Raw genomic sequence first — 27,079 nt, 5'->3', positions numbered from 1 at the left:
TAATTAGAGATTTACAGGAAGTTGCAAAAATGGTACAGAAAGGTCCTGTGTATTCTTCATTCTATGTTCCCCACTGGTAAAATTTCATATAATTTCAGAACAGTAACAGATCCAGAAATTGTGGTTAGCACTATTTATAGACTTTATTAAAATGTCACCAGCTTCATACATATATATGTGTAGGTGTATGTGCATTGCGTATAGTTCTATGCAATTTTATCACATGTGTAGACTTGAGTAACCACCACCACTGATTAGAACATTTACTGCTAGGGGCACCCGGGTGGCTCAGTCCATTGAGTGTCTGACTCTTGATTTCAGCTCAAGTCATGATCCCAGGATTGTGGGATAGAGCTCCATGTCAGACTGAGCATGGAGCCTGCTTAAGATTCCTTCTCTCTCTCTCTCTGTCTGTCACTTTCTGTCCCTTTCCCCTACTCTTTCTCTCTTAAAAAAGGTAACAGGAAACAAAAAAAATTTACTGCTTATATGTAAGGGGAAACTTAAAATGAAGCATTTAATGAGACAGAAGGGGGCAGGGGCAGGGACTGAGACAGAGAAAGAGAGGGAGTGAGAGAATATAGTGAACTGTTCATGTTTAAGAGAGTCAAGATAATGTGGAAATCTGCTAATCTCAAGAGACAATTCAGTGACATGCAAAACTACATGCAGCCAACAGGGCAGTGAAATTTTCTTATTGAGGAATCTCATAAGATTACTAAAGATAAAGAAATAATTTGTATGAGACAGAAGACTATTCAAGTAAGACCATGTCTGCCTGCAGAATATCAGAATACTAAACAATGACCTGAATGTTTATATATGGAGTATAGGCAAACAGATGCAGAGGGATGCAGGAATGCTTCCATTAAGCAGGGAATAGATCAAGGAGCACTTGTCCACAATGGCTACAAGATTTCTGTACAAGAACACTGTGGGCTTTTGAGGCCAGACAATTCTTGTTGGTTATGCCTTTACATGCTGTCCAGATCTTTAGAACTCCTGGCCTTAGGCCACCTGGCACTATGAAAAAAAAGCATATCTTGGGGTGCCTGGGTGGTTCAGTCAGTTGAGCATCCGACTCTTGATTTCGGCTCAAGTCATGATCCCATGGTTGTGGGATCGAGCCCCGCATTGGGCTCTGTGCTGAGCATGGAGCCTCCTTAAGATTCCCTCTCACGGGGCGCCTGGGTGGCTCAGTCGGTTAAGCGTCCGACTTCAGCTCAGGTCACGATCTTGCGGTCAGTGAGTTTGAGCCCCGCGTCGGGCTCTGGGCTGATGGCTCAGAGCCTGGAGCCTGTTTCCGATTCTGTGTCTCCCTCTCTCTCTGCCCCTCCCCCGTTCATGCTCTGTCTCTGTCTCAAAAATAAATAAAACGTTAAAAAAAAATTTTTTTTAAAAAAAAGATTCCCTCTCTCTCTCCCTCTTCCCCTCTCCCCAGTTCATACTCATACTCTAAAAAAGAGAGAGAAAGAGAAAGAAAAAGAAAACAAAGCGAATCCAACAAAATTTCAAAAGTATCTAGAAGGTTGTGATAATAATCAAAACCCACAAATCCTTTCTTGTTCTTCATGAAGAATATTCTTTTCCCAGACTTCCTTAGTCCCTGTTTCCACTCATAGGGTCTTTTTTTTTTCCTCCCCCAGAATTGCCAATAATGGAGGATCTGGGTTTTTTAAGTTATTTTTATATACCCTTTTATTATGGAAAGTGAGTTTCTTGCACACAACTGCTTTCATCCTGGTTGACTTGAGTAGGCCTCAGCCCATATCATCAAAAGTGACCATTACTTAAAAAAATTTTTTTTGTAATGTTTTTATTTGAGACAGAGAAAGACAGAGCATAAGCAGGGGATGGGCAGAGAGAGGGAGACACAGAATCTGAAGCAGGCTCCAGGCTCTGAGCTGTCAGCACAGAGCCCGACGTGGGGCTCGAACTCACAGACTGTGAGATCATGACCTGAGCTGAAGTCGGACGCTTAACCGACTGAGCCACAAAGGTGCCCCCCAACAAAAAAATTTTTTTAATGTTTAATTTTGAGAGAGAGAGAGAGAGAGACGGAGGGAGGGAGGGACAGAGTGTGAGCAGGGGAGGGTCAGAGAGAGAGAGGGAGGCACAGAATCTGAAGCAGGATCAAGGCTCTGAGCTGTCAGCACAGAGCCTGAATGGGGCTTGAACTCACAAACTGCAAGATCATGACCTGACCTGAAGTCGGACGCTTAACTGACTGAGCCACCCAGGTGCCCCAAAAGTGACCATTATGACCATTACTAAAAGGAGAGAAGGGGGTACCGTTCTATCACAGCTGAAATTTAAAGGGTACCAGTTATACAAAAGGCCTTGGTTGGAGCTTTATTCAAAGCATTTTAATGACACTCAGGAAGATTATTTGTTAAGTTCTAGCAACTTTTATTCTAATACCAACTTTATTTCAGAACTTCAAGGAAGTTTAACTTTCAAGGAAAAGAGAATTCAATTCAATGTGGGCTTATCATTTGTTGCATTAACACTAAACTAAGTACTGGGACTTTTCAAAAGAAGCATTAGCTTTGCTACTTGATCTCAAGGAGCTTAAAGTTTCATTAGAGTAATAATATATTAGCCCTGAAAATAATTAGAGATATCAGATGTCGTTCCCATCAGAAGTAATTCTAAAAAGAGGTGAGACTAGGTAAGGGATGATTATGTCTCCGGAGAGCCACAAAAATCTTTCTAGAGGGGGATGGGAGTGGGGAGCTGGGGTGGGGGTTTGCAATAAGATTGGAAAGGGAGAAGGAAGGGCTGTTTAAGGAAACTTAATTATTGCAAGTAACATTCTTCAAACATTTCAAGACAAAAGAAAGGGGAAGCATAGTAGGCAAGACTGGAAAATAAAACATTGCAGAGGGGAGCCGCTGTCATTTACTTTCATCACTGTTTTACAGTTATATTTGCCTTATGCCAAGGAACAGCCTTTGACATCAGAGCATACAAGGTATTTCAGAAATTAGAGAGGATGGAGGTTCTACTGCATCAACACCTAGCATGTTCTCCGTTTGACCATCCATTATTCTCAGCCATGACCTAATTTCTATGCACTCTACCTGGGCCCTATGAGGCTTGTGGATTGAAAACCCTCTTGTTTTTAAATTCTTAATTCTAGGGGGTTCCTGAGTAGCTCAGTCGGTTGAGTGGACAACTCTTGATTTCAGCTCTGGTCATGATCTCGTGGTTCATGGGATCCCAAGCTCCTGCTTGGCATTCTCTCTCTCCCTACTGACTGCCCCTCCTCTGCTCACATGATCCTCTCTCTGAAAATAAGTAAACATCAAAAAAAGTTCTTAATTCTAACACATGTAGGCATTTAGTAGGAAGCAATTATTTTGAAGCTCATTTCTAGTGGAAATTAACCAAGAATAATATCTTGATATTTTGTGTAATTAGGGGTGTTTTGATTATACTGTTTATTTATTTATATATTTATTTATTCTCTCTGTTTTTAATTGTGCTGTTTACTTTGGGATGTAAATCACGGCTTTGGGACAAGGATATTTAGCACCAAACTAAGCTTTGGTTTGCCAAAACAGTTCAGCCAAGAGTAAGTCTGTGTGCTGTCAGAATCACATTGTAAGGTGCTGCTGAAATACAGCATATGGTGTTCATCTTTTTTCTCTGTGAAAGGACCCTGTCCTGAGGGGCCATTGCTCCTGGGGACTTCCTTGATGGTCACTTTACTTCAGCGCTGCCCTGGCTTCATGAAAAAATACCAAGATGTGTGCAGAGGGAGCAGCCAAAGCTCCTTCCAAATGGGAATGAAGGAGGGGCCCAGCTGAGAGTGCTTTTCTCCTTGACTCGGGCAGTTAAGTTTCTCTGGTCATAGAGGAAAGAATGTAGCTTATGTTTGAATCAGTTTTGTTTTTTTTTTATTACTGGAGTTTTATGCCTGGTTGAAATTCTGTCTGCTCCTGAATGGACTAGTCCAGGAGAGGCCAGGGTTCCACTGCTCTGCCTCTTCTGCCTCTTGAGCCTCTGGGGAGTCCCTTTATTTATTCATCTGTCTTTCATTTGCTTTGAGTACTTTGGCTCCAAGTTTTGAGATACATTCCGTGCAAAATGGGAAGAGGCAATCCTGACAGATGCTACTGTGATAACTAAGAACTTGCTGAGTGTCTTCACCAGAAGCAGCATATTCTGAGGTTGGATTTTTCCCACCGGTGAACAGGATAATTATGCACTGCAAAGATACTAGCTATAACTGTTGCTTTTCTGATCACCGTGACTGATTCTTTCATAAACATCTAATTGAATTCCAAAATGAATGATGCTTCTTTTCAGGTAAGATGAAATATATGATATTGAAATTTTGTATATTAATTTGTTTTCATTTTCCAGTGCAAGAAGCGCTAGTGAGGTGAAAAGACTGTGTGGTTTTATTATAGTTTGTGTATTAGTTACAATTCTCCATGGAAACAGCTCTGTTCCCCTTTCAGCCTCCCCAAAGCTGGAGTGTGTGATGGAGAATCCAGGTATACATACATGGCATGGTCTGGCTTGGGACACCAAATCTAATTCAGTCCTTACATTTTACAGAAGGGGAAACAAGCTCAGAGAAAACTCTTGGAATTTCTTCATGGGAGTGAGACTCAGTGTGGTATTTTTAAGCACCTTATTTTAAAACTCACGTATCATAAGAAAGATAAAACCCATATTGCAAAGGTAACAAGTTAAGAGGTCAGCTCTTGATCAATATTATACCAAGTTATAAGAGAGGTAAGCAATCAGCCAAGATCCAAGTTTAGTTAGTGTACATCTTCCTTGGAGAATCAGAACCATATCATCACAATTTAAACATTCTTACTGCTTTCACATGCAAGGGTAATTCTATAGGTCCAGGATATAGAAGTTTATAAACAAAGCCCTTGTCTTTCAGGCTGGACTCTAAGATGTGATAATTATAATGGAAACAATAAATAATAAATGAGGATGAATTCTCATAATTATAAAAGAATGGATTATTGTGTATGAACTACTGTGCCCTTTACATTTTTTTATTTAAACCTCCCTACTGTTTGTGAGTACATAAAGATAAATAATTTACTTAGGGTTGCTGAGGACGGAACCAGCTTGGCTCAGGTCCCCAATCCTGCTCCTAGATCTGGTGCTCATGGACAATCTTGGCCGAAACTGCACTTTCTCCTCCAGCAAGAAGGCAAGTGTCTTATGCAACATTGTTTTCCGTATTTAAATCAAGGGGCCAACTCCAGAGACCCGGTTAATTGGGGGTGGGGTGGAAAACAGTTTGATAGTTTGTTGGGTTTATTTAGTTAAGGAAGATGAGGACGGAGGAAGTCGCATTCATAGGTTGGACTCTTTGTGCTCTTCCTTTTGACACAACCCGAGCCTTGGAACTATATCCCCTCAAAACAACTGTTAAAGAATCCTTCTTGATATTACAAACCTTGTGGCTACGGTAGTACCGGCAGTACCGCCGAGTCTTTAAGTCACCCACGCCTGGCGTCTCAGCAGCAACCCTTCTTCAGGCGTACACGCAGGCGAAGCATGCTCAGCAGTTGCGCGGCACCGGGCACTGGGCGGGGCGTGCGGGCTTTTCCAGCCCCCTCCACGCGGCCCGGGGCGCGGCTCCCAGCCGGGTGGTGCGGCGCGCCCAGACCGCCCCTCCCTCCTGTCCACTCTCTGGGCGGAGCCGGGGCGGTGCGGCTCTCCGGCCCGCGACGAGGCGGCCGCGCTGATTTCCGTGCACCGCGCCGCGGCTCATACGGGTTCTGTGTTTCCCCAGGCGGGGCCGGGCCTGCGCGGCCGCAATGAGCTGGGAGTTGCTGCTCTGGCTGCTGGCGCTTTGCGCGCTTCTGGCGCTCGTGGTGCAGCTGCTGCGCTTCCTGCGGGCGGATGGCGACCTGACCCTGCTGTGGGCCGAGTGGCAGGGGCGACGCCCAGGTGAGGACCCGCAGCCGCGCCTCCAGAGTGGGAGGTCGGGTTCCGGGCACCCGTCCCCGCTGTCCCCGCCTCCCTCCGGGTGGCGTGGAGCTTCCGTGCCTTTCCCTGGGGCTGCCGGTGGGGGAGGAAAAAGCCGGGGCCCAGAAGGCGGGTCTGCCCCTTTGTCTTTCGTCCGGGTCAGGGAGGACATGCCTGGTTGCCAAAGTCAGAGGGCGCTGGAATGGGCGGGGCGCCCTGAGTGCTGGAAGTTCTTAATCAGGCTCCCAGGGATTCTGCTGCTGCGTGCGCGGACGACGATACCGAGAAACACTGCCAGTCCCCTGAGTTTGTACGGGAGCCTCCTTTCGAGAACTGGAGCTCGGTTTTTCTACATCCTGAAGTTGTTCCCTCATTCTGAGTTGTGAAATAAAATGAAATAACCCGGAGTTACCTACCTACCTACTTATCCCCCTAGAAAGACCTGGATTGGCATTTTGCCCCGAGATAGATCATTACAGGCACATTGAGGGGCATTCTGCCTATCCCACTTTCATCTGTGCCCTGCTTGAAATTTGGTCGTCGTTTACTACTGCGTTCTTTGCGCTAAAAGCAATGGGCACCGCCCTTTACACACGCGACCTCCAGCCTTTACAGAGACTCTTACAAAGCAGGCGTTATTGATCTTATTTTCCAGGTGGGGAAACCAATATTCAGAGACATTAAATGACCCAGCCAGAGCTAGGCTTTGGATCCATAAGGGCTCAGGGAAGTGGACTTTCCCTGGACCTAGTTTCCTGTGTGAAAATACCCAAAAAGCACGTGAGGAAGTTTACTTGGAAGTGATGGCTAGCAGTTCAGAAGATAATACATTGCTTTCAAAACGGGTCTGGGAGGGAAGGGGAGCCATATGGCTTTCAAGGATGTCAAAACAGGTTCTTGAGGACCAACAACAAACCAACCAACCAACCAACAAAAACTTAGATGGTACAGTGTTTTGTGTCCCTTCAAAGCTCAACTGTACCTGACAAAATCTTATTCCTTAGTATTTCATTTCTCTCGTTGCATTTTCTTGGGTATAACATCTGGAGTGCTGACATTATTGAGTTCATGGAAAATACACTACACCTGTGCAAAGTCAACGTGTGGCAGGCAGATAGATGGCTGGGATTGTCAGACCCTCTCTTGATCAGACCTTCTCTTGCCTGATGGCTGCCTTGTGGCTACTTTGTGGATATTTACATTTGATCCTGAGTGCTTTTATGTTAACTTGGACTTTGAGAATTACATACAAATAATTTCTTTTTAAAACTTAATTCTGTAGAAGTTATTTGATCCATTAGTCATGTCAAGTGCTGAAAAGGGAAAACGTTGAGACAATGTCTGAATGAATATCTAATAGCTAGTTAAATTACAGGTTATCGCATATCAAGCAAAAACTGAAAGTTAAGGTGACCAAAAATAATTTTTAAGAAATTCACTTAATTTTTTCAGTGTTTTACTTTGGCTGGAAAAATAGTTTTAAAGGATTTTAACATGCATTTAATTACATTGCTATTATTATTTACTTGTAAAATTGACTAATTTACATATTAATTTGATACATTGTCATTTATCTAAGTAAATAAATCACATTAAAAGTTATTCAGCAAATAAAGTTGTAATGTTAAATGGTGATGGCTTTTAAATTTTAAATTTTAATTTAACTTTTAACTTCCTTTTTTTTTAAATTTTTTTTTTTAACGTTTATTTATTTTTGAGACAGAGACAGAGCATGAATGGGGGAGGGTCAGAGAGAGAGGGAGACACAGAATGTGAAACAGGCTCCAGGCTCTGAGTTGTCAGCACAGAGCCCGACGCGGGGCTCGAACTCACGGACTGCAAGATCATGACCTGAGCCGAAGTCGGACACCCAACGGACTGAGCCACCCAGGCGCCCCTTAACTTCATTTTTAAATTTAGTCATTCTTAAACCTGCATTGACTGAAGAGTAAGCTTTCTAGAACTCCTTTTATGTATAAAGCACAGATATATGTGAGGTACACAGTGTATCTGGAGTTACAATTTCATTGGGGGAGTTTTTAAGAAAAAAATGACTAGAAAGACTACTGGAGGTTGGGGGCTGGTGATAATGAAACAAACTTAAAGGAACATGGAGATACACTCAGGTTCCCATCAGGTTCCCAAAACGGTTTAGATTGGAAAGATAGGCAGACTCTATTAAGGTAAAAAAAAAAAAATTTTTTTTTTTTAATAAATCCTCCTTGTCTTCTCCATAGGTTTATTATTTTTGTCACTTTAAAAAATAGACAATATTCTTATATACTACAGAATTTAAAGATACAAAAGGAGGGGCACCTGGGTAGCTCAGTTGGTTAAGCATCCAACTCTTGGTTTCTGCTTGGGTCGCGATCTCACGGTGTGTGAGTTTGAGCCCCACATTGGGCTCCTGACTGACAGTGTGGAGCCTGCTTGGGATTCTCTCTCTCCCTCTCTCTCTCTGCCCTGCCCCCACTTGCGCTCTCTGTCTTTCAAAAATAAATAAATAAACTTAAAATAAAGATACAAAAGGACTTATGGTGAAAAGTTGCCCCCAGCCACCAAGTATGCCTCTCTGGAGGCAACCAACATTTCTGCTTTCACATATCCTTCTAAAGAAACTCTCCATGTTCCCAAGCGTATATCTTACATGGTGAAATCTAAGGGTGACTAATCATAGATACTGACACAGATCCAGAAAAATCCATGGCACAAGTCCAGAGCAGGAAAAGTTTCCAGCAGCAGCACATCTGGGGAAAACTCGGGTTTTTGTTGGCAGTAACCTCAATAGGAGTGAACTGTGAAATGACTGCCAGAAAAGATTAGGCAAGCCTGGGAGGCGTGTAGTCGCTGAAGCAACGAATAGCAGTCCACAACAGATGTCTTCTGAATAAAGGCTTGTCTGTGCTGGCCTCTGTGCTGCACACTGGGGACACCGCAGTGGCTCAACCAGCCATTGTCCAGACCCCACGGGAATCCTGGATCCTTCTGCGGCTAGTTCTCTTCAATAGGAACATTGACCAGCTAGAGTTTGTGCAGTGGGGTGTGAGCCAAAGAGTGAGGAAACCTGAGGCCATGTCATCTGAGGGAAGGTCATAGACACTGGAGGTGTTTATTTAGCCTTAGAGAAGCAAGAGATGATGAGAGGATTTAGGGAAGACACGTCAGCTCTCTTCAAATATACAAGGGATTGTCATGTGCGAGGCATGCCTGATTTTATTCTTTCTGTTACCACAAGGCAGAACTGCTGCTGACTGCTGCTGGGTAGCAGAAATTGAAGGTATATCACAGTAGAAGAAAGAATCCTTGGGATGCTTGGGTGGCTCAGTCAGTTGAGCATCCAACTCTTGATTTCAGCTCAGTCATGATCCAAGGGTCATGGGAACGAGCCCTGTGTGGGGCTCTGTGCTGAGCGTGGAGCCTGTTTAAGATTCTCTCTATCTCCCTGTGCCCCTCTTCCCTTCTCATGCTCTCTCTTTTCTTTCTCTCTCTCTCTCTCTCAAAAAAAAAAATCCTTGCCCCCCTTGAATGATTAGACTAGTCTAAAAAGGAGGGGGTGCTTTGGAGATAACTAGCTTCCTCATTCTGTGAGGGAATTAAGTAGACATTAGTCCGTGCCTTGAGAGAATTCTCAAACTGGGTTGGGGGTTGAACTGCTAAGTTTCCTTCCAGCTCTGAGGATCTGCTTTCAGAGACTCTGTAGGGGAGACCATGATTTCTGCTATCTTCTGTGGAATTGGTAAACAAGAGTTGGTGCTAAATACAAAAGCTTTCCTCTCCATGGTGGGAAGAAAGGGGCCAGAAGTGCAGGTATACTAAGGTACACATGAGCTAAGGGGTTTTCATTGTTGGTTTTAAGTAATATTTGCTTATTGGTGTAAAAATGGAGAAATTTTTATTCTATGCTAGTTAGTAAATAGTTACAAACAACTAGAGTCACCCTGTAGACTGAGTATTGCAGAACTTTGGAACAGTGAGTAGTCAGTGAGTGAGTAAATGATTATTATCTGAATATACACTCTACCATTCCTGATGAAGTTCTCGCTTGTGCATTTCCGTAAAAGTACATCATGTGATGGGAAAGAATTACAGCCTAGACATAGTATTCAGGATGGTTGCAACTTTAGTTCAGATATTTACATGAAACCTTTTAACTGAAGACAAGCTATAGTTTCTTGAATGGCTAAGAAACAGTTGGGTTTTAAAATATTGATCATATTCTCACAGTTTGTAAAATCGAGCCTCATGTCCGGCTCTGTGCTGACGGCACAGAGCCTGCTTGGCATTCTCTCTCCCTCTCTCTCAAAATAAATAAATAAACTAAAAAAAAAAAAAAAGAAATAAAATATTGATCATTTTAAAATGTGAGCACCATAGGCTAGTGGTCAGGGTGTGGACTTTGGAGCTAAATGTACCTGGGATTTTTTTTTAAGCTTATTTATTTATTTTGAGAGAGACAGTGCGCATGCAAGAGAGACCACCACTGAGGGAGGGAGAGAGGGAGATAGAGAATGCCATGCAGGTTCCGCTCTGTCAGCAGAGAGCCTGATGAGGTGCTTGAACTCATGAACAGTGAGATAATGACCTGAGCTGGTATCAAGAGTTGGATGCTTAACTGACTGAACCACCCTGGTGGCCCTGTACCTGGGCTTATATCCCAGCTCTCCTAGGGTTGTTGGGTGTTTACTGAATAGTTATTGATGGAGTTCTTTCTATATTCCAGTCTCTGTGCTAGGCACTGAATAGTGAACAAGGCAGATAGGGTCCCAGTTTTAAGGGAATTTACAGTCTAGTGAGGTAAATTAATGTCTGTAATCCTCAGCTTCCTTTTTTATAAAATTGAGATAATTCTTATTTCATGAATTTCTTGTAAGGGTTTTAATAAGGTACTGTGTTTAAGCACATAGGAAATAATAAAAACATATAAAGCCTTTATAGTTAGTAACCCCATTGCCCCTTGCTAGAGAAATTAGAACATACATTATTGGGTGAATATTCTATGTTTTGCTGCTGAAAAGTCTATTTGTTAAACACTTTTAGCAATAGTGAGTTGACATTTTATTAAGCACTGAGTATATGTCAGATACTGCTCGGGGTACTTTACTTACTAACTTACTTTTCTCAACAATGCTTTGAGGGAGGTTTTGTTGTTAATCCAGTTTTCCAGTTGTGAACATTAAGGCACCAAGTTCTCACATGGGGGCATTTCACTGCTGTGTGTGATGGAGCCGGGATTTGAACCCTGGCAGTCCAGAGCTCGTACTGTTAACCCGACAATTAGGTTTTAGACTTGTTTGACTAAAACAGTAAACTGATTTCCTGATTTTAATGTTTATGATCTAAAATCAGAGCTCGTACTGTTAACCCGACAGTTAGGTTTTAGACTTGTTTGACTAAAACAGTAAACTGATTTCCTGATTTTAATGTTTATGATCTAAAATCAGAGCTCGTACTGTTAACCCGACAGTTAGGTTTTAGACTTGTTTGACTAAAACAGTAAACTGATTTCCTGATTTTAATGTTTATGATCTAAAATCAGAGCTCGTACTGTTAACCCGACAATTAGGTTTTAGACTTGTTTGACTAAAACAGTAAACTGATTTCCTGATTTTAATGTTTATGATCTAAAATCAGAGCTCGTACTGTTAACCCGACAATTAGGTTTTAGACTTGTTTGACTAAAACAGTAAACTGATTTCCTGATTTTAATGTTTATGATCTAAAATCAGAGCTCGTACTGTTAACCCGACAGTTAGGTTTTAGACTTGTTTGACTAAAACAGTAAACTGATTTCCTGATTTTAATGTTTATGATCTAAAATCAGAGCTCGTACTGTTAACCCGACAATTAGGTTTTAGACTTGTTTGACTAAAACAGTAAACTGATTTCCTGATTTTAATGTTTATGATCTAAAATCAGAGCTCGTACTGTTAACCCGACAGTTAGGTTTTAGACTTGTTTGACTAAAACAGTAAACTGATTTCCTGATTTTAATGTTTATGATCTAAAATCAGAGGTGTGTGGGGCACCTGGGTGACTCAGTCGTTGAGCATCAGGCTCTTGACTTCAACTCAGGTCATGATCTCACAGCTCGTGGGTTGGTGCCCCAGTTTGGGCTCTGCGCTGACAGTGCTGAGCCTGCTTGGGATTCTGTCTCTCTCCCTCTCTCTTTTCCCCTCCCCTGCTGGTGCGCGCGTGCATGCGCGTGCTCGCTCTCTCTCTCTCTCTCTCTCTCTCTCTGTCTCCCTCAAAATAAATAAATAAACTTAAAAAAAAAAAAAAAAGCCCAGGTACATCTAGCTCCTCCCCTGCAATTCAGATAGACAGTGGCTCTCATGTCCTGCAGTGCAAATAAGCTTTTCATTGGAGGAAAGGAGAATAAACCACTCTTTGGTTTAGAGCTGTAACATTTTTATAGTTTTTCACAAGAACATGATTGGGCAAGCAGAGTACAGCATTTCATTTCTCTATCGTGTGCATTTAATCTTGGGTGAACTGTTATTCTCCAAGAAGAAAGCTCAGGCATTTGAGGAGCAAGCACTTTTATAAAGTGACTTTTAATTGATAGGCATCAGATATGATGACAAATGAGGAAAACAAAAATCCAGAATGATACCACCATACCTTAGAGTAGAGCTTGGTATATTCAGATTCATCATCAATACCTCCATTGCAAGAAATTAGAATAATAGAATTCAGAACTGGATGGGACCTTTAGTGATCATCTTATCTGAATCCCTCATTTCATGGATAAGGAAGTGAGAAAGCAATTCAGATAGACTTTTTATTCACTTAGACTAATTTTTCTCAATTGAATACATAAATAAATAGAGCCTGGGAGTCAGATCATCAAGTTATAAGGCTTGTCCTAGAGTAAAGTCAGGAAAACTCACCCAAGAGTCGGGAATATATAATACAGTGTGTTGATAACTGTTACTAATATATTTGTATTCATGCTTTTTAAAAAAAAATTAGGTAGGAGGTGCTTTCTGAGGATATTTAATTAAAAAAATTTATATCATTTTATTGAGGTATGAGTAGCATAAAAACTACATATTTAAAATATACAACTCAGTGAATTTGAGGTAGGTATATACCTGTGAGAACATCACCAGAATCAAGCCCATAAATATAGGATAGTGAAAAAAAAGTTTTTTTTATTTTAGAGAGAGTGTACAAGCAGGGGAGAGGGGCAGATGGTGGGGGAAAGAGAGGGAGAGAGTGAGAGAGAGAGAGAGAAGATCCCAAGCAGGCTCTATGCTGAGTGTGGAGCCCTATGTGGGGCTGGATCCCACAACCCTGGGATCATGACATGAGTCAAAATCAAGAGTCAGATACTCAACTGACTGAGCCACCCAGGCCCCCTAGGCTATTAGAATTTTTAAACTCCGCACATTATGCCTTCATATTTTGTGGTATTGTTTAAGACTGTCTTTTTGGTAATCTTTGATTTATGGGTGTAATCCAGAGCTTAGTTTCTGCCCTCAGGCTGCACTTATTTCTCACTAGAATGGGAGCTGACCGATATGGTGGTATGGGTGACTGGAGCATCGAGCGGGATCGGTGAAGAGCTGGTTTACCAGCTGTCTAAACTAGGAGTCTCCCTTGTGCTGTCAGCCAGAAGAGTGCAGGAGCTGGAAAGGGTGAAGAGAAGGTGCCTTGGTGAGTAAATCTAAAACCACAGCAGCTTCCTGGAAATCAACCAGAATTCACATTCAAATACAATTTTGAGATTTTTAGAAGTTAAGAGTGGGATTTTCCTGGGCGTATTATCTGCTCTGGTTCCAGATACTCCAAATGCTTAGATCCAAATTCTCTTTCTTTGGGCATCTCTTCAGTAGCTGCTCTTGCCCCTTCCTTTTCTTTTCTGATGCCTTTCTACTTTTCTTCTTCTTCTTTTTTTTTAAGTTTTTATTTTACTTCTAGTTAGTTAACATACAGTGTTATAGTAGTTTCAGGTGTACAATATGGTGATTAACACATACATCATCTGGTGCTCATCACAAGTGCACTCCTTAATCCCCATCCCCTATTCAACCCATCCCTCCACTCCCTCCCCTCTGGTAACCATCAATTTATTGTCTATAAAAGAGTCTATTTCTTTGTTTGCCTCTCTCTCTCTTTTTGCCCTATACTTGTTTGTTTTGTTTCTTAAATTTCACATATGAGTGAAATCATGTGGTATTTGTCTTTCTCTAACTGATGTATTTTCCTTAGCATAATACTCTGTAGCTCTACCCACATCATTGCAAATTCTGCCCCTTGTTTAATTGATTTATTTGTTTTGTGGGGGTTGAGTTTTTGTAAGTTCTTTATATATTTTGGATACTAGCCCTTTACTGGATATGTCATTTGCAAATATCTTCTCTCATTCTTTTAGTTGCCTTTTAGTTTTGTTGATTATTTCTTTGGCTGTATGGAAGCTTTTTATTTTGATGTAGTTCCAATAGTTTATTTTTGCCGTTGTTTCCTTTCCCTTGCCTCAGGGGACCTATCTAGAAAATAGTTGCTGCAGCTGATGTCAGAGAAGTTACTGCCTGTATCCCCTTCTAGGATTTTGATTGTTTCATGTCTCCCATTTAGGTCTTTAATCCATTTTGAATTTATTTTTGTGTATGGTGTAAGAAAGTGGTCCAGTTTCATTCTTTTGCATGTTGCTGTCCAGTTTTCCCAACACCATTTGTTGGAGAAACTGTTTTTTTCCCATTGGATATTCTTTCTTGTTTTGTCAAAGATTAATTGACCATGTAATTGTGGATTTACTTCTGAATTTTCTATTTTGTTCCATTGATCTGTGTGTGCCTTCTATTTTTATTTTGTGCTGACTCTTGATATTAGAGACTGATCACGAATTCTTTTAAATGCTAGTGGATTTTCTTTTTTTTTTTTTTTAATGTTTATTTATTTTTGAGAGAGAGAGAGAGAGAGCAGGGGAGAAGCAGAGAGAGAGGGAGACACAGAATCCGAAACAGGCTCCAGGCTCTGAGCTGTCAGCACAAGGCCCAATGTGGCGCTCAAACTCACGGAACTGTGAGATCATGACCTGAGCTGAAGTTGGGCGCTTAACCAACTAAGCCACCCAGGCACCCCGAATGCTGGCGGATTTTCAGTGACCACGTACTTTATACTTTTGTCTTAGAGAAAGAACAGTTTGGTTCTTATATATGGCATTCATGTGTGTAACCATAGAAATTTAACTAGAAAGGATCCTTCTTCATTTTGCTGAAATAGCAGATATTAAAGTCATATGGGACACTATAAGATTTTTGTTATAAAAATGAAAGAACAAAAAAAATGAAAGAACAGGAATTGAATTAGGTTTTAAAATGCAGCTTGAGGTAATATTCATATAGGGAGCAACAATGTTAATTTTTTTTAATTTTTATTTATTTTTAATTTTTTTTTGGTTTAGGTTTTGGTATAGATGTGTTCACTTGAAAACAAGTTATCAGGGGCGCCTGGGTGGCTCGGTCGGTTAAGCGTCCGACTTCGGCTCAGGTCACGATCTCGAGGTCCATGAGTTTGAGCCCCGCATCGGGCTCTGTGCTGACAGCTCAGAGCCTGGAGCCTGTTTCAGATTCTGTGTCTCCCTCTCTCTCTGCCCCTCCCCTGCTCATGCTCTGTCTCTCTCTGTCTCAAAAATAAATAAACGTTAAAAAAAAAAAAAGAAAACAAGTTATCATTTGTCATGAAACAGTAGCTAAAATGAGATAATTTTGAATTTTCAAGCAGACCATTCTTTGGGTCATTTCTCTACCTGTCATTCTTGAAACAATTTTCTTTCAGTTTGCTGATGGAGTTAACCATGCAGAAAAGAGAGTCAGTAGCAAGGCCACAAGGCCTCTTTCACAATATTGCCTTCAGAGGCCTCTTATGCTTTGCACTGGGACACTTCCTCTGGCTGTTGAGACTTGCAAGTTCTGTACTGGCAGAAATGAACCATGTCAGCATGTGTCTGCTAGACTAAGGCTGACTTTTCCTTTTATCTGTCAGATCACTGGTGCAAGCATTTCCATTTCTTTTTTTTTTTTTTTTTTTTTTTTTTTAAAGTTTATTTTTTTTAATTTTTTTTTTTTTTTTAATGTTTATTTTATTTTTGAGACAGGGAGAGACAGAGCATGAACAGGGGAGGGTCAGAGAGAGGGAGACACAGAATCTGAAGCAGGCTCCAGGCTCTGAGCTGTCAGCACAGAGCCCGATGCGGGGCTCGAACTCACGGACCGCGAGATCGTGACCTGAGCCGAAGTTGGATGCTTAACCAACTGAGCCACCCAGGCGCCCCATCCATTTCTTTTTTTAAAACAGTTGATGTTTCACAGCTTAACAGTTTGTCCATAAAACCTTTGTACCTTGTTTATTTTCTCTACCTGCCTTTCTTATTGGCTTTACTGGTTGTATTTCAAAACGTACTCTTTTGATGAGTAGTGACAGAAAGGGCCAACATGTTTCTCAATTGGCAATTTGAGGGTGTCCTGTTCCATGTTTGCATCCCTGAATCCTTGTCTGGAAGGAAGCTTCTGTGTGTCATGTGACTGGGTTAACTCTGAATGTCTTACTAATGTGAAGCATAAATTGTTTTTATGTTTTAATGTGTGTAAAAGAGCAACTATACTTTCTGAGCCTATAATGAAACAAATATATCTCTGTACTTCTAAAGAAAAAGCTCTAATTTTTTTTTTTTTAGCTTGTGGTATAATCATGGTTTCTTGTAGAGTCTGTTCCAATGTTAGACTGTCCGTATTCAAGTTGAAGAGAGCCATACTACTTCCTGTGTACCCAGCCAGCTTTTTGTCTGATTAGATATTGCCTTATTACTGCCAGTCCTCTTGGTCACTGAGAGAAATTCTTCCACAAGGCCACTCAGAAATGAGTTTTTGCCAAGTCCAGTTATAGGGTGGGTATTAAACTTAACACCAAGTAGCCAGAAGCTTGATTGGACTATCTTACAACTTCTGCACTAATTTTTAAATGTCTTTATTTAGAGAATGGCAATTTAAAAGACAAAGATATACTCGTTTTGCCACTTGACCTGACTGACAGAAGTTCCCATGAGGCGGCTACCAAAATGGTCCTCCAGGAGTTTGGTAAAGTAAGTAGCCATTTTGAATTGGTAAGTCTTGCTTTGAAATAGGTAGCTACAAAAGAGATTCCTTTCTTTGTGTGCTGTCATTTAAAGGATTTTAGGCAAATGGGTCCATGCAGTGAGATCAATGCCCATGAGTCTTTTATACTTTAAGTCTTTGGATTTATGTAATTAGTACTTTCCATACCTTACTAAGTACTAATTCCTTCATGTAGAACAAAAGAAGGTAAAAATTCACTGTGCCTTTTATTTTTATGATGGGAAATTAATTCCGTAGGTGAATTGTGGTTTTTATTTTATCTCTTTATTGCTGACTGCTAGAAATTCACCATTCCATTCCAATGATTCTTCAAGTTAACAATATAACCAGCCATCCCTAAGAATTGTATCAGTCCATTTACAGGTCATCCCCAAAGTGCCCCTTTTCTGATTTTATTTAACTAGATCGACATTCTGGTCAACAATGCTGGAAGATCTCAGCGTTCTTTGTTTGTGGAGACCAGCCTGGACATCTACAAGGAGCTAATAGAGCTTAACTACTTAGGGACACTGTCCTTGACAATGTGTGTTCTGCCTCACATGATCGAGAGGAAACAAGGAAAGATTGTTACTGTGAATAGCCTCCTGGGTATCATATCTGCGCCCCTTTCTAGTGGATATTGTGCCAGCAAACATGCTCTCCGGGTAAGACTGCTCAAACTCAGCTCTGATCTAAATATGTATATGGGAGATATGGCCATCACTGCAAGAGGTCATTGGAACGGGGCAGTGATGTAGGGGAATAGCAAGAGAGACCCAAGGAGACCTTGGGTAGAGGACATCCCCAGAAGATGCTAAAAAAGACTTGAATCTCACTTGCCTCTTCCTAATTCAGCAAACATGTACTGAGTACCGACACTGTGCCATGCTGTGCATAGCAGTGGATCCTGGGGATATAAAGATAAGAAATGGTCCCCACCCTAAAGAAGTGTATAGTCTGCTCAACATGTCACCCTCATCCTCATTTCTATCACATCTTCATGGAAACTCTACCCCCCATTTCTTCCGCACACACTTGATGTACTTACCCTTCCCATTTCTCTGACTTCTTTCTCCTTCCCCGTTGTAGTTGGCATTTATCTAGTCTAAGTACATTTTCATGTCAGAAGTAGGAGCTCCCCGCTGGATGATTAGACTGGGCTTCGTATCCCTACTGGGACTAGTCTTGACCCTATTTACTGTGGCTTCACTGAAAGAAGAAAATCCAGTCCAAGGCAGAGGCTGGGAGAAAGCTTGATTTGGGCTACAATAACTTACTAGCTGTGACTATAGAAACAAATGACTTTTTAATATTGGCTTAAGAATGGATATGAAGAAATATTATTAAACTGTAACATAGAACAAATTAGATCCTAAGGCCAAAAGGAGACACGTAATTTATAATTAATGCTGTTGAAAGTCAGCGTAAGTGGAATGTTTCGCTGTTGGAATAATGAGATGCAACAGCTGAATGGCCTTCACAGAGTCATGAGGATCTGAAGCTTTGGTTCTTTAGGGTATCCTCTTTCTGCTGTGGAGAGAGACGGTTGTGGAGAGTGATGAAACAGATTGCTACACTGATGATTTCCCCATATTTGGTAATGGGGTAGTAGTCACTTCCTGCAGAGCAGATGGGCAAGTCTCAGGCAGGTGGATGAGGGAAAGCAGCCCAGTATCTTCCTGACATGCAGAGTGCTTTCACTAAAATGCAACCTGAGCTATCTGGCCTGCCTTCCAGGACTCACTGTTTTATTACTGGATTTGATCCTGTTATACAGTGTGGCAGGTTGAGACTCCAGTTAGTTAAACCAGTAGCTGAACACTAGGACTAGGAAGTACTTTTGGAAGAACACATTTCCTTCCCTGATTCCCAACAAGCTATAGAGTGAATTTATTTATCACTGAAAAGTTCACACACTATACTAGATGTGACTTCAGACAAGGAGAGGTTTAACATGATGTATTGGCTTTCATGGTGTCCTCTCTCCTCTTTTGCTGTAGAGAGGTTAAGGATACGAGAGTTCATTGATTTACAAAGACTTTTTTCATGTCCGTCTGAAGCAGGCACTTTGTTGGTCCCTGGCAGCGTGAACCCTTATAGCTGCTATTTGTTAGTGGTTGGCATTAAGAGCTGGTAACTGTTTTAATGTTGGATCACACTCCAGATTAGCTGTTTAGGCGTTTCAATACTTATCTCAGCTGATACCAATGTAATCTTGGAACATTTCCTAATTTAGGAAAAGAGAGGAGGGGAAGTAGATGTTTACTCCCTATTTGTTCAGAAGTAGCCAGTATCTTCAAGTCTAGAGGGTCTAGCTTGTTTTTATGAAAGTCATTGAGGAAGCAATCCTATTACATTTTTAACCAGCCACGGACTCGCTTGCTAACCCTAAAAATAAATGCTGAAACAAATTGTATGTTAAAATAGTCATATAAATAGAAAAAGTTGACTTCTTCCTCTATGATAATTTCTGTCAAGTATTTAATCCCTCTTGCTCCCTCTTGCGCCAGCAGTGGCACTTGAGACTGCTTTGAAGGACAAAAGAAGCAGGGAGATGGGGACTGGTGTGGGGAGGGTGTGTCAGAGTCTCCGAGGATAGTTTTTCCCCTGTCCTGCGCCTACCGTGAGACATAACTCGTGGTGTCAGCCACCACTGCCAGAAGGTGTCAATTATTCCTACCAGAAGATGGTGATGCCTGAGGATGCCTGTTCTAAATTGCCCCCAGTCTTTTTTCTAGTGCTTAGTTATTTTTGAGAGGGAAAGAGAGGGAGGGAGAGGAGAATGTGAGCAGCGGAGGGGCAGAAGGAGAGGGAGAAAGAGAATCCTAAGGAGGCTCTGCCCTGTTAGCACTGAGCACGACATGGGGCTCGATCCCACGAACCGTGAGATCATGACCTGCACTGAAATCAGGAGTCAGACCCTTAACCGACGGAGCCACCCAGGCGTCCTAGATTGCCCTTAGAGTTAAAAATGTTTAATAAACTTGCCCAGTGAGATTTCCTGTCCTTTACTTGGCATTTAAAAACATATTTTGATAATGTGCTAGCGTCCCATATAAAAAGTTGAAGAAAAGTAATGTCGTGCTAATAGCAAACATGAGATACATGTATTTAATTTTATTTGTTGCCCTCTTTCTTTGTTTTTGTTTTTTTTTTGTTTTTGGCCTATTAGGGTTTTTTTAATTGCCTCCGTACTGAACTTGCTACATACCCAGGTATAGTAGTTTCTAACATTTGTCCAGGACCTGTGCAGTCAAATATTGTGAAGAATGCCCTGTCTGAAGAAGTCACAAAGGTAAAAAACTTCTAGTTGGAGAATAATTTGAACGCTTTAGTAGTTATGTATTGGTATTGCATCACTGTGCTTAGAATTTTTTCTAACATATTACACTATGTTACTGTGTTATGAATTATTTGCAAAACTTAATTCATGGCAGTAGGACCGCTGTTAAGTTTAGCTGCTAGTGCTTTAGCATTCAGTTTTAATAAAGGCTAAAGAAGTTGATAAGATACTGCTTATAAGTAATCCACTATGATGTGGGCTATCAACATTTTAAAAACTCAGTTTCTATCACTTCACAAATTACAGCAACATTGAAAGGATTTGTGTGGCTGAATTTTAGCACATTAAATCTTACTGGGATTTTAAAGAAGAGCTATGGTGAAGGAGCTTAGAAAAAGCCTGGCTGGATTGCAATAATTTTAGGTTAGCTTCACCTGTGCCTGACCACACGCCTGTGCTTCCCTCAGCTCTTGGACTGCACATGGTGAGTTGGCAAGTGGATGACAAATTTCTTGCGATGAGTCCAGTATCACCCAGTGATACAAAATCCCACTAAAGACCGTGAAATTTTCCTCCTTCTCCACGAAGATCAATTTCTGCTGAGACATAAATCTGTTTATGCTTCTGTGTAAATGTTTACAGATATGATTTATATTTTCACATTTTCTGTGAAGACTGTAAGGTAAACTAGAAGCAGCACGCTGTTTTGGGAATCAAGTGACTTGGAAGATCTGGTTACTGCTAATGATCTGTGTGAACACAGATGAGTTACTACCTTTATGGGCTTCAGTTTATTTATTTGTAGAATGGTAGTGTGTTAACTGGATTAGCAGCACCAGATTTGTTCACTATGGACTCCATGGTTTATAGAATTTCATTTGCTAAATATATGTATTAGTAATTTATTTAAAAATATTTATTGCTAAATTGATATATAATTTTCATTAAATTAAAGGGGATGTAAATAAAAGCAAAGAACCTTCATCTTTTATTTAGCCTGCATGATCTTATCTGGTCATATATGATTTGTCTAAGGCTTTTTGAAACATTACAGTTTATAGACACCCATCAGTACCAATGACGTCTTCTAAGGGGCATGAGGTCCCAGTAAAAGCGTCAACTACATGACCTCTGAGTCCTTTATAGCTAAAAAATTTTGTGAAATATCTTGGATAAATACTCAGCATTCACTTACTTTTTTTTTAACATTTTCTTAGTCTGTAGGCATTGATGTAGCCCAGTCCCACAAGATGGCGACCAGTCGTTGTGTGCGGCTGATGTTAATCAGCATGGCCAATGATTTGAAAGAAGTTTGGATTGCGGATCACCCTTTTTTATTAATAGCATATTTGTGGCAATATATGCCAACCTGGGCCTGGTGGCTGACCAACATATTAGGGAAGAAACGAATTGAGAACTTTAAGAAGGGTTTGGTAAGACAAATTTATACAATTCTTAATACATATCAGTCTTGTAGAAAGTATGAAATTTTTGAGCGCTTGAAAACTTTTCTTACTCCCCATCAACTTTATGACATAAATACAAAAGATATAAGAAGTGTTGTATTCCCCAGGCATATCTGTTGGTTTACTATAAATTACTACTGGTCTTAGAAATTTCTACAAGGTAAAATCAAATCAGAGATTGTCATTTTATCTTCTAAAAACTTACTGATTGACCAATGTATGTCTTCTTTCTCCACTGTTTTTCATCACAAATTCCTACCTGGTACCATCTCCTTGGAATGATAATGGCCTCCCCTCCAATTTCTCTCCAGGATGAGGCCTCAGCCCATGCTTTACTCTGTCAAAGCACTTGCCATGCAGTGAAAAATCATGCACTCTCTCTGTGTAGTGCTGGTTCCTTTGGCCTCATTCTGGAAGCACTGTGCACATGAGATGTACCAAAATGTCCATGTCTGAAAAAATATGGTGATTGTTCATTCTTTTGGCACTCATTCCTACAGCTAAGTGAGGAATATTATGATCTATTTCTGAGAAAATTGTGACCATCACAAGAATTTAATGTTTGAAGAGCAAGAAAATGTAATGAGTTAAGCCAAAAATTATGGATAGGATTATGCAAAGAAAGGCTATTTCTGTGGATGTTTTTTATTGTGAAATTATTTTCAATGACTACTACGTTCTTTTAGAAATGTTAGCAGGGATTGATATATAAAGAGCATTATTCAGTGGGAGCATACCATATGTATCATTATATAACCTTCCACTATTTAAGCAGTCCACAAATTGTTAGGCACTTAATTTGTTCCCAATTTTTGAAGGATCCTGAAAATAATTAGTGAAAAAAATAAAACAAAACAAAATGCTTAAAGAGACTTAAAGGTTATAAAACTTCCATGATGCACCAAGTCCAGAGCTTGAAAAATGAAGGGGCTATTTATTTTCTACTAAGTTGTAATATGGACGAGTTTGCTTGGTACCAAGCCATTTATAAGTGTTTTGGTAATGTTGGGATGTGGTAGTGTGGGTTGGTTCTAAAGGTGGGGCTTCTGGGGCACCTGGCTAGCTCAGTATGAAGAGCATGTGACTCTTGATCTTGGAGTTGTGAGTTTGAAACCCATGTGGGGGTGCAAAGATTACTTAAATAAAACTTTTTAAAAAAAGGTAGAGCTTCATCAAAGATTTACATCTGAATTTCAAATTTGGAGGGCAGCTGGTATAGTGGTATTGTGCCCAGTGATGGATAAGAGTTGGGAAAGAAGGTCCTCAGTATTAGGGAGGTGATAGCTCTCTGATTAAGATCATGGAGCCTCTTACCAGGCTACCTGGGTTGAAATCCCAGCTCTGTCCCATGACCTCATCCCTCAGTCTCAGACTTCTTTTCTATGTCAATCTCCCCGGCTACAAAATGGAGACTAATGATGCACTTAGTCATAGGATTGTCACAGAGATTAAGTGAGTACATGGAAAGCCCTTAAAACACATCTTGGAATGTCCTGCTTGTTACGTACTGCTGTTAATGTTTCTGTTTTGATGGTAGCAGGATATTTAACTAATAGATAAAGATCAAAGAGTTAAGCAATAGGGTGGAGAAAGAATACATTATAGAAATTACTTTTTTGAGGGATGCGGGAGTTGGGGAGACCGGGGCTAGACTTTTGGTGCTATTATAATAGTTGTACTCTTTGGGACATCCACAAGAATGTGAATTTGTTTTCTTTATAGATTATATAACTGTAAAATATAGACATTACTCAGTAAGTCAAGCATTCGATTACATCTAGACTTTGCTAAAATGATGGCCTTTCTCTTCTTACCACCATCTTTAACATATTGCTCATTACATGGGTCTTGTTGCTAATCACTTTTTTTTTAATGAGAAACTGGGCATCCTTTCATTTCTGAAGACCATTTCTGAGATCAAATTCCTCATTCTTTATGTAAAACCATATAAACTTTAAAAAATTGTTCACTTTTTTTTTTTTATGGTTTTCTCCTCCTGCTTCTTTTCTATTATTTTCTATTTGCTTATAAGGCATCTATGTTAAGATAATGCCAGTATAGCTTATCCCAAACTGAATGTACTTGTTGATAATACTTGAGTTTGTTTCTATTGTTTAGGGTGGGAACATTATGTCTGGAACTTTGTTTTTATGAATATATATTATTTTCCAGGATCAAGAACAATAGCTGCACTGAATTGTTACATATTTTTTTGTCTTAGTGCAAATTCTTGGAAGTAGTAAATGCATATCTTCCCAAATGAAATATCACATCTCAAGGATTATTGGGTTGCCTCGTTTTACTCTTTAAGCAATGTACTAGAAATAACTAGAAATAATTTTAGAGTTATCTGTCAGATACTTCAATCCTAAATACCCTGACCTATTCTTTGTATTTATTAAGGCAAGTTAGTGTAGGTATGATATGCTGGTCTAGAAGAGTAATAATAGAGATTTCAGCATTTAAGAAATGGCATGAGCAGATGCTAATCAATGATGTTTATACCTGATAGAGGAGATAATGATACTAAGATATGGAGATATGATACAGAGATATGTTTGTGTAGATCTAGAATTCTCACTATGATTTCTATTCTAATTTAAGCCTTTGCCCAGGTTTTATAAGGATTCTTTTTTTTTTAACTTTTTTTAATGCTTATTTATTTTTGAGAGGGGTGGGGAGGGACAGAGAGAGAGAGAGGGAGACACAGAATCTGAAGCAGGCTTTAGGGTCTGAGCTGTCAGCACAGAGCCTGACGTGGGGCTTGAACTCACCAACCGCGAGATCATGACCTGAGCTGAAGTCAGACACTTAACTGACTGAGCTGCCTATGCGCCCCTAAGAATTCTTAACAGTGAAAAATGATACAGCTTTTTTTTTTTTGTAAAAACAAACAAAACAAAAAACAAACAAAACTGGGGTAAATATACAGAGAGAGTGATTCATGTTACTGTCTCTCTGTTACAGGATGCAGATGCCTCTTACTTTAAAACCTGGAAGACAAAACATGACTGAAGGAGGAGTACTCGCATTTTTTTTTTTTAAGCTACTGGAGGGAGAATGAAATCAGCAATCTTTATATACTGAAGACTAACTTCTGATTTTACTTTTTAATAGATACAACTTTCAACATGTAATAAATAATAGAAGATTTCCATGAATCTTGCAATAAAGGTATTAACACATACCACATTCTTGGATTAAAAAAAGCATTTTACTGTAGCATATATACTTAAAATCTAAGTTAGCAGAATGCTAACCAAATAATTATAATAACCCATTAAACGTAAACGTATGGAACATTACACGAAACAGTGTGGGGTAATGAGCAGATATAAAGAAGTATCTGAAATAGTCCTGTCTCTAAGATCCTTACACTCTTAGAAGAGCTGATGGGTCCAAATGCCTATAGTTTGAAACAGTTGGTAGGGCTCATAGCAATCCTTATTCAACATCTGTCATACGCCACTTGCTATTCTAAGTTGCTTTGTATGAGTTAATTCGCTTATTCTTCATAACAGCCTGCTAAGGTATGTGGTTTTATCCACTTTTATAGAAGAAGAAAGAGATGCTCAAAGCAAGTAGGTATATTACTTTCCTAAAGTCACACAGCTAGTAAGGGGTAAAGCCAGGATTAAACTCAGCTCAGGAAGACTCCATTGGCAACTCCTTATTTTAGTTATTATTATTAATTTTACTTTAATCTTCACCACTTTACATTAGAAAACATATATAGGCCACAATAGAAAATTAGCAAATATTCCTTGACAAGAAAAACATGTTCCTTTTTTATGAGCAGTTAATAGTTTAGCTATAGTCCAAATAACATAAATAAAATAACTAGAACATTTGTTGGGTAAGTTGGAGGCCACCCTGGTGGCTATCTTTACAAAAGGGGGAAGGTGACAGAGGTACACCATGGAGTACAGCAGCCATGGAATAAATGAACACATAGCAACACTGATATATCCTAGAAGCATGGTGATGAGTGGAGAAAAGTAAAGAACTACAATAACATAATTCTGTTTACATACACTTAAATTTATGTGCTTAGAAGGTAGTGCTCATTTGGAAGAAAACACAGTGAAAGATAAACATTAGATTACTTGAAATGGTAGCTTAGGATGCGGAGGGCATCGAGGGTGCAGTGTGGGGATAAAATACACGAGAGAACTCTTGCACAACCAGTGATGAAAATGGGAATTATGATTAATTGAATACACTGCACCTGGGGTAAAAACAAAAAGATGAATTGTTGAAACAGTTCTAGAGGACTGCAAAATAACATTGTCATATGGCATGGAATAGATTGTAAGCACAAACAGTTCAGAAAAGGGAGAGAGGTGCATATAGAGTAGTGTGAAATGAATGTGATAACCACTACACCATGGAAACCCCTCCATCACATTTAGAATAGTGTGGAAGTCCTTTGTGGAGAAGGTGGTCTGCACTGAACCTTCAAAGGGTGGGATTTACATGAAGGTTTCAAGAGATTGGAGTCCAGGTCAGTTTTGTTTTATTTGTCATTGAATCTCCAGACCTTGCCACTGTGCTTGCCAGTGTTTAGGGTTTGCTGAGAGTATGCCAGACCTCCACAATGTCATGGATGAAAACTCCTAGACTGAAAATAGCATGGTATCGGGATGAAGGAAAAATGAATTGTTTGCTCAATTGTTCCAGCCAATGAAGAGGCTTAAATAAATTAAAATTATCTTTAAAAATTCATGTTTGGTGTTTTTCTATGACATGTATAAAGACATGCTTTTCTGTGTATAAACCCTCTCTTCCTTGGTCTTTTTTGTGAGCAGCCCTAAATGGAAAGGCAGCTTTTTGTCAAAGTTCATTTTGTCAAAGGTAGTCACGAGCTGTGAAACCCAAGTGTTCACATACTGACTTTTTAAAAAGTGTTTATTATTTTGCACTGACCCCTCATTTCCTAGCCACTAACTCAAATCACCCTTTGAAATAGGAAGGAAACTGTGTGCTTATTCTATCAATGCTGAAAGTGGGGCAGAGATGGGGTTGTGCAAGGTGATAGTTGGAGAGTTGGTTAGAAGAGTTACCAGTAGAAGCTATCGCTTTAGGGTTAGTCTGCCCAACTACTGGGTGCACAGTAATTCACGTGAGACCTCAGTCACAATCAGTTATTCAGAGGCTGAATAAACATATCCTATTAAATAATAAACATTATTTCTAACACCTCTATGTAAGTATAATTGATAAAGTATACATAAAGTATAAGTTTGATATGTTTTGACATATATGGCCACACTTATGAA

At 40.1% G+C, this 27,079-nt stretch overlaps 1 protein-coding gene across 1 annotated transcript; it reads left to right on the top strand.

Moving 5' to 3' along the window:
• The first annotated feature begins 5,680 nt into the window (after window positions 1–5,680).
• On the top strand, window positions 5,681–24,992 carry DHRS7 (dehydrogenase/reductase 7). The gene is made up of 7 exons (XM_060619959.3): window positions 5,681–5,934; window positions 13,459–13,611; window positions 16,932–17,038; window positions 17,477–17,716; window positions 20,224–20,346; window positions 21,552–21,767; window positions 24,768–24,992. The coding sequence occupies exons 1-7, from the start codon at window positions 5,802–5,804 to the stop codon at window positions 24,813–24,815; spliced, it is 1,020 nt and encodes a 339-aa protein (XP_060475942.1). The 5' UTR covers window positions 5,681–5,801; the 3' UTR covers window positions 24,816–24,992.
• The last annotated feature ends 2,087 nt before the right edge of the window (window positions 24,993–27,079 follow it).

Source organism: Panthera onca, chromosome B3 (genome assembly GCF_046562875.1).
Source record: "Panthera onca isolate mPanOnc1 chromosome B3, mPanOnc1 haplotype 2, whole genome shotgun sequence".
Classification (NCBI taxonomy): Eukaryota; Metazoa; Chordata; class Mammalia; order Carnivora; family Felidae; genus Panthera; species Panthera onca.
This window is presented reverse-complemented; position numbering and strand designations above follow the sequence as displayed.

Coding starts and splice junctions, on each gene's coding strand:
- DHRS7 (XM_060619959.3), top strand. CDS start 5,802: ATGAGCTGGGAGTTGCTGCTCTGGCTGCTGGCGCTTTGCGCGCTTCTG. Junction 5,935..13,458: donor GTGGCAGGGGCGACGCCCAG/GTGAGGACCCGC, acceptor ATTTCTCACTAG/AATGGGAGCTGACCGATATG. Junction 21,768..24,767: donor AGAACTTTAAGAAGGGTTTG/GTAAGACAAATT, acceptor TCTCTGTTACAG/GATGCAGATGCCTCTTACTT.